An 8,638-nucleotide genomic window follows, 5' to 3' on the forward strand; every position below is an offset into this window, starting at 1 on the left:
ACACACACACACACACACACACACACACACACACATTTTCTGATACGTTGAACTCTACTGCTTTCTGACAAAGACAAACTGTTCTTACTTAAATTACAAAACTTTTGATAATTTTGTAAAACAGAGCCATCGGATCGTGGACCAGACCAGACCAGACCAGACCAGACCAGACCAGACCAGGACCAAAGATGAACCTGTGTAAAAAACTTCTAATACTGAGCGCCGTTGTATTAATACTGTGGTGAGTACATGAATACTACTACTACACCTAATAATACTACTACTATTACTATTCCTACTATTACTAGTATTACTTCTAGTACTACGGACCGGGTTAATTCACCACTGGGCCGTTTTCCTCCATACGCCTGTACTGAAAAAACAATGAATGGTTGTGTGTTGCTTTACAGGTTTTGCAGGCAGGGCCACGTTAATTATATGTCTGAGCAATACAGGTAACACACACACACACACACACACACACACACACACACACACACACACACACACACACACACACACACACACACACACACATCGATGTACAGTCAAAAAATGAGTTTTGTAAAAATCTTCTGATTATTGTGTAATTTGAAGAAACAGGATGTCTTTATTTCAGACTCTGGGAATGATTTACTTGCAGCCAATTGGTAAATGTAAAGATACATAATTATATTATATTATATTATATGTTATATTGTATTATTATACCCAATGAGTCAAATATACAGTCAGAGTTGATCAACGAATTAATGAATGTGCATTGATTAGTGTGTGTGTGTGTGTGTGTGTGTGTGTGTGTGTGTGTGTGTGTGTGTGTGTGTGTGTGTGTGTGTGTGTGTGTGTGTGTGTGTGTGTGTGTGTGTGTGTGTGTGCGTGCGTGCGTGCGTGCGTGCGTGCGTGCGTGCGTGCGTGGTCCATAAGATGAATCTGAGGGTGGAACACGCGTCACATGATGAACTATATTTTTAGACGTCAGAGGCGAGGCTTTGATATGTTTGACATTTCAAATCCGTTTCTATACAAAAAACTCCACCTGTATTGTTAGAAGGATTCATTCCAGATCATGAAGGAGCTGCATTCATCCCTGGATAAGTGCAGAAACCAGGTCATTTATTTGCCGTAGCGCGGCACTACGAGCTTGTAGATCTGCTATTTTTGAAAAGCCCAAAGTATAAAATAATGGTTGTAGCTAAATCTAAAATGATACAGTATGCGTTCCCGGTCTTAATGGGTTAAAATGACACTTTGAGGAATAGATTTAGTGTGGGGTGGTCTGCTATCCACGGTAGACACCACCTCATTCCACACACATTCCCACTAGGCCCAGGAAGAAATGCCACCCTTTTCACATTGGCCTGTTATAGCGCCACCAGCAGGTCTGATTTAGCTAAACACATTTTTGGAACAAATCATGAATGCAGTGTCAATGTCCCACTGCCGTGAAACAGCGCCGTAGGAAGCCATTCCCAGTTGGGGGGGACATATTTGTACCGGCCCACGGAGTCGCGTGCGCGCGCGCAGCGCTCGTGCGCACCCCCATCCTCGCGCGCGTGCGATTTTTTAGCGGCTTTGGGCGGATATTTCCGAGTTTTGGGTGGTTATTTGCGGTTTATAACTCTTAATAAATGTGATTGTGCCGCTCTTCCACCTTCAAGCAGCTCACACAGCAGCCAGCAGCCCTCCCTTCCAGGCAGCGGCCGCGGGGTCCTAGTGCCGGCCTTATTTGAGGCTTTTTTTTCCTCCTCTTTTTCCCCGTGGCCTCGCGGCCCAAATACCGGTTCGCGGCCCACGCGAGTCCCCCCCGTCCCCCCCCTTTCCTACAGCCCTGCCGTGAAAGGCCTAAGACGGAATGGCACCCTTATCATATTGGCCTGTTATAGCGCCACCAGGAGGCCACAAAAACATACCTGACCTGGTGGAGACCTGTGCTCCAAGGAGCACTTTTTCTAGTTCATGTTCATATTTTTTATAATTTGGGGGGAAATGAAAAAAATGAATAATGTATTAGATGAACGATATCAGTCACCAGAACCCCAACCCAGTTTGAAGTTACAATGATTTCTATAGGTTTGTAACTGTCCGGGGTTTTCACAAAAGCCTGAGTAGACGATACAATGTTTTATTGTTTTACTGTTAATTATTGTTAGTTATTGTTAGTTATTGTTAATTAGTGTTAATTATTGTTAACGATGTGCTCTTGTCTCTCTCTAGTTCGGGGTACAAACAACCCAGCATCCTGATTGGGTGAGCAGCTTCATTTCATTTAATGCAACATTTTCAAATATTTGTTCAATAATAATAATAATTATTATTATAAAATTGTGTGTGTGTGTGTGTGTGTGTGTGTGTGTGTGTGTGTGTGTGTGTGTGTGCGTGTGTGTGTGCGTGTGCGTGTGCGTGTGCGTGCGTGTGTGCGTGTGTGCGCGTGTGTGTGCGCGTGTGCGTGTGCGTGCGTGTGTGCGCGTGTGTGCGTGTGTGCGTGTGTGCGCGTGTGTGCGCGTGTGTGTGTGCGTGTGTGTGCGTGTGCGTGTGTGTGCGTGTGTGCGTGCGTGTGTGCGTGCCTGCCTGCCTGCCTGCCTGCGTGTGTGTGTGTTTTGTAGGCGTACTGACGTGGTCACAGTGACTCCATGGTTGGCTCCCATCGTCTGGGAGACGACCTTTGACCCCGTCCTGCTGGACAGCATCTACAGACCTCTCAACATCACCATAGCAACCACCGTCTTCTCCGTCGGCAAGTATGTCACCCATGTCTCTGCATGTGATTATAGATCTATAGCACCAGTACACATAGATCTATGGCACCATAAACATAGATCTATAGCACCAGTACACATAGATCTATAGCACCATAAACATAGATCTATAGCACCATAAACATAGATCTATAGCACCATAAACATAGATCTATAGCACCATAAACATAGATCTATAGCACCAGTAAACATAGATCTATAGCACCGGTAAACATAGATCTATAGCACTATAAACATAGATCTATAGCACCATAAACATAGATCTATAGCACCAGTAAACATAGATCTATAGCACCGGTAAACATAGATCTATAGCACCATAAACATAGATCTATAGCACCAGTAAACATAGATCTATAGCACCGGTAAACATAGATCTATAGCACTATAAACATAGATCTATAGCACCATAAACATAGATCTATAGCACCAGTAAACATAGATCTATAGCACCGGTAAACATAGATCTATAGCACCATAAACATAGATCTATAGCACCGGTAAACATAGATCTATAGCACCATAAACATAGATCTATAGCACCAGTAAACATAGATCTATAGCACCAGTAAACATAGATCTATAGCACCATAAACATAGATCTATAGCACCGGTAAACATAGATCTATAGCACCGGTAAACATAGATCTATAGCACCATAAACATAGATCTATAGCACCATAAACATAGATCTATAGCACCAGTAAACATAGATCTATAGCACCGGTAAACATAGATCTATAGCACCATAAACATAGATCTATAGCACCGGTAAACATAGATCTATAGCACCATAAACATAGATCTATAGCACCAGTAAACATAGATCTATAGCACCAGTAAACATAGATCTATAGCACCAGTAAACATAGATCCATAGCACCGGTAAACATAGATCTATAGCACCAGTAAACATAGATCCATAGCACCGGTAAACATAGATCTATAGCACCAGTAAACATAGATCTATAGCACCAGTAAACATAGATCTATAGCACCGGTAAACATAGATCTATAGCACCGGTAAACATAGATCTATCGCACCGGTAAATATAGATCTATAGCACCGGTAAACATAGATCTATAGCACCGGTAAACATAGATCTATAGCACCAGTAAACATAGATCTATAACACCGGTAAACATAGATCTATAGCACCGGTAAACATAGATCTATAGCACCGGTAAACATAGATCTATAACACCGGTAAACATAGATCTATAGCACCGGTAAACATAGATCTATAGCACCGGTAAACATAGATCTATAGCACCGGTAAACATAGATCTATAACACCAGTAAACTATAGCACCGGTAAACATAGATCTATAGCACCGGTAAACATAGATCTATAACACCAGTAAACATAGATCTATAGCACCGGTAAACATAGATCTATAACACCAGTAAACATAGATCTATAGCACCAGTAAACTATAGCACCGGTAAACATAGATCTATAGCACCGGTAAACATAGATCTATAGCACCGGTAAACATAGATCTATAACACCAGTAAACATAGATCTATAGCACCAGTAAACATAGATCTATAGCACCAGTAAACATAGAGACCACCATGCTGCCTCTAGTGGCTTCCATTAGAATGGCGGATCTTCCTAAAAATCAACCATCTTTGACTATAATAACTCTGACCTTTGACCTCTAACAGGTACATCCATTTCCTGCCTGACTTCCTGTTGACGGCGGAGCAGTTCTTCTTCGTTGGTTTCAGAGTTCATTACTACGTCTTCACTGACCAGCCCGACGCCATGCCACATGTCAAGATGGCCGCCGGGAGAGAGGTACCAAGAGATACCGACACGACACTGAACCAAGAGATATACACACTGAACCCAGAGATATCTACACACTGTACCAAGAGATATACACACTGAACCCAGAGATATCTACACACTGTACCAAGAGATATACACACTGAACCCAGAGATATCTACACACTGTACCAAGAGATATACACACTGAACCCAGAGATATCTACACACTGAACCCAGAGATATCTACACACTGTACCAAGAGATATCTACACACTGTACCAAGAGATATCTACACACTGTACCCAGAGATATCTACACACTGTACCAAGAGATATCTACACACTGTACCAAGAGATATCTACACACTGAACCCAGAGATATCTACACACTGTACCAAGAGATATCTACACACTGTACCAAGAGATATCTACACACTGTACCAAGAGATATCTACACACTGTACCAAGAGATATCTACACACTGTACCAAGAGATATCTACACACTGTACCAAGAGATATCTACACACTGAACCCAGAGATATCTACACACTGTACCAAGAGATATCTACACACTGTACCAAGAGATATCTACACACTGTACCAAGAGATATCTACACACTGTACCAAGAGATATCTACACACTGTACCAAGAGATATCTACACACTGTACCAAGAGATATCTACACACTGTACCAAGAGATATCTACACACTGAACCCAGAGATATCTACACACTGTACCAAGAGATATCTACACACTGTACCAAGAGATATACACACTGAACCCAGAGATATCTACACACTGTACCAAGAGATACCGACACGACACTGTACCAAGAGATATACACACTGAACCCAGAGATATCTACACACTGTACCAAGAGATATACACACTGAACCCAGAGATATCTACACACTGTACCAAGAGATATACACACTGAACCCAGAGATATCTACACACTGTACCAAGAGATACCGACACGACACTGTACCAAGAGATATACACACTGAACCCAGAGATATCTACACACTGTACCAAGAGATATACACACTGAACCCAGAGATATCTACACACTGTACCAAGAGATATACACACTGAACCCAGAGATATCTACACACTGTACCAAGAGATACCGACACGACACTGTACCAAGAGATATACACACTGAACCCAGAGATATCTACACACTGTACCAAGAGATATACACACTGAACCCAGAGATATCTACACACTGAACCCAGAGATATCTACACACTGTACCAAGAGATATCTACACACTGTACCAAGAGATATCTACACACTGTACCAAGATATATACACACTGAACCCAGAGATATCTACACACTGTACCAAGAGATATCTACACACTGTACCAAGATATATACACACTGAACCCAGAGATATCTACACACTGTACCAAGAGATATACACACTGTACCAAGATATATACACACTGAACCCAGAGATATCTACACACTGTACCAAGAGATATCTACACACTGAACCAAGAGATATACACACTGAACCCAGAGATATCTACACACTGTACTAAGAGATATCTACACACTGAACCAAGAGATATCTACACACTGTTTATAAGTTAGTCTGTGTCACTAACATTGTGTTGTGTATTTCATGTTGTGTATTTCCTATAACAGGTGTTTGTTAGGTCTATCCCATCCTCTGAACGGTGGCAGCAGATCTCGGCTCACAGGATGAAACTGATCCAGACATTAATAGAAACGCAGCTACGTAACCGTGGCAACCGTCACCATGCCGACTACATCTTCTGTCTGGATGTCGACTCCAAGTTCCACTCTCGCTGGGGGACCGAATCCTTGGGGTCACTGGTCTCTGTGATACACCCTGGTAATTTGCTCTGTTATTATAGGTGTTACAGCCAGGTTAGTGTCTATGTTTATCTGTTGCCTTATGTGTTACACTCAGGTTAGTGTCTATGTTTATCTATTACTATAGGTGTTACAGCCAGGTTAGTGTCTATGTTGATCTGTTACCTTATGTGTTACAGCCAGATTAGTGTCTATGTTTATCTGTTACTATAGGTGTTACACCCAGGTTAGTGTGTAACCTGTCTGTCTGTGTGTAACCTGTGTAACGGAATAACTTGGAGCTAAATGCTCTTAAGACGGTGGAGCTGATCGTGGACTTCAGGAGGAACCCGCCCCCCCCGTCTCCAATCATACTGGGAGGCACTCCAGTCGCCACAGTGGAGTCTTGCCGCTTCCTTGGGGTGACCTGACCTGACCTCAGAGAACTATATGGACTAACTGAACACTTGATCTTTTTGGCACTTTTTGGCACTTCTCTTATTTATTGTATTTACTACTTGTGTTGCACTATGATGTGGTTTGCACTGTCTTGTCCTGTCTTGCACCAGTCCTGTTGTAAACTGCGCTCCACTGCATCAAACCAAATTCCTAACATGTTTACATGTCATGGCAATAAAGTCTTCTGATTCTGATTCTGATTCTGTCTGTCTCTCTAGGTTACTACACCAAGGAGCGCAGTGAGTTTCCATATGAACGCAGACAGACCTCTCTGGCCTGTCTGTCTGCAGATCAGGGAGACTTCTACTACTGCGGGGGGGCGTTCGGGGGGGAACTGACAGCTGTCAATCATCTGGTGACGACCTGCAGTGACAACTTTGATCTGGATGCAGAGAACCATGTGGAGGCAGCCTGGCAAGAAGAGAGCCATCTGAACAGGTACTGAGAGATCTGTGTTTAGATCTATAGAGCCATCTGAACAGGTACTTAGAGATCTGTGTTTAGATCTATAGAGCCATCTGAACAGGTACTTAGAGATCTGTGTTTAGATCTATAGAGCCATCTGAACAGGTACTTATAGATCTGTTATTAGAGCTATAGAGCCATCTGAACAGGTACTTATAGATCTGTTATGAGATCTATAGTAGAGTCATCTGAACAGGTACTTAGAGATCTGTTATCAGATCTACACACTTTGTGCTGGTTTCTCTTCTTAGAGGAACTGGAGCATCTTTCTCTATTATCTGTCCTGACATGTGAGTGACTTTCTGCCCAACGGCTCCCTCTTGTGGCCTGAACACGCCACTGAGTTGCAACCATCTGTCTTAGTTGTTATCAGATCTATTTTGATATAATTGTTCATGTATTTAAGTAGTAATAATGTAAATGTAATCTGTGTGTTCTGTAGGTACATGTGGATACATAAACCCAGTAATCTAAATGTAATCTGTGTGTTCTGTAGGTACATGTGTAATCTAAATGTAATCTGTGTTCTGTAGGTACATGTGGATACATAAACCCAGCAAGGTGTTATCTCCAGAGTATTTGTGGCAGGACTTCAAACCCAGAACTCCAGAACTGAAGACCGTCCGCTTCTCTGGAGTTATAAAGAACTACGCTGAGATACGACCCAACGCCTGAAGACCATCCACTTCATAAAGAACTACGCTGAGATACGACCTAACGCCTGAAGACCATCCACTTCATAAAGAACTACACTGAGATACGACCTAACGTCTGAAGACCATCCACTTCATAAAGAACTACACTGACATATGACCTAACGTCTGAAAACCATCCACTTCATAAAGAACTACACTGACATATGACCTAACGTCTGAAAACCATCCACTTAATAAAGAACTACACTGACATACGACCTAACACCTGAAGACCTGGACCAGACTGTACTGGACTGGACTGATAAACCATGAACTATAAGCAAAATAGTCGCGACTTTGCCCTCAATGCCCTCAAAACCCTCAATACCCACATGTAGGGTTGTAGTCGAGACCACCTAAAGCGAGTCCAAGTCAAGACCAAGTCCGAGGGGGGGCGAGTCCAAGTCAAGACCGAGTCCGAGAGGCCAGGGAGGGGGTCGAGTCCGAGTCAAGACCGAGACCGACGGGAGGCGAGACCGAGTCGAGGCCGAGACCGACCGGAGGCGAGACCGAGTCGAGACCGAGACCAGATTTTTTTTTCTTATTTGATAGAAAATGTTCAAATCAGCCTCATGGTGGCGTTATGACAGGCCACAGGAAACTTTGCACACTCCCTAGAGGCCAAGAAAAAACCCTTGCCCTGCATTTTTCACATCT

At 42.9% G+C, this 8,638-nt stretch overlaps 1 protein-coding gene across 1 annotated transcript; it reads left to right on the forward strand.

The window, feature by feature from the left end:
- The first annotated feature begins 416 nt into the window (after positions 1-416).
- On the forward strand, positions 417-8,213 carry LOC308098975 (globoside alpha-1,3-N-acetylgalactosaminyltransferase 1-like). Its single transcript, XM_080447465.1, has 7 exons — positions 417-455; positions 2,215-2,247; positions 2,604-2,738; positions 4,429-4,561; positions 6,192-6,402; positions 7,040-7,259; positions 7,820-8,213. The coding sequence occupies exons 1-7, from the start codon at positions 439-441 to the stop codon at positions 7,959-7,961; spliced, it is 891 nt and encodes a 296-aa protein (XP_080303591.1). The 5' UTR covers positions 417-438; the 3' UTR covers positions 7,962-8,213.
- The last annotated feature ends 425 nt before the right edge of the window (positions 8,214-8,638 follow it).

Source organism: Gymnoscopelus braueri (genome assembly GCF_963280865.1).
Source record: "Gymnoscopelus braueri genome assembly, chromosome: 13".
NCBI classification, from domain to species: domain Eukaryota; kingdom Metazoa; phylum Chordata; class Actinopteri; order Myctophiformes; family Myctophidae; genus Gymnoscopelus; species Gymnoscopelus braueri.

What these genes read in the sequence shown, in the direction of transcription:
- LOC308098975 (XM_080447465.1), top strand. An exon ending in CAACCCAGCATCCTGATTGG is followed by an intron (nt 2,248 to 2,603) that starts GTGAGCAGCTTC and finishes TGTGTTTTGTAG; the next exon opens with GCGTACTGACGTGGTCACAG. An exon ending in AGATGGCCGCCGGGAGAGAG is followed by an intron (nt 4,562 to 6,191) that starts GTACCAAGAGAT and finishes TTCCTATAACAG; the next exon opens with GTGTTTGTTAGGTCTATCCC.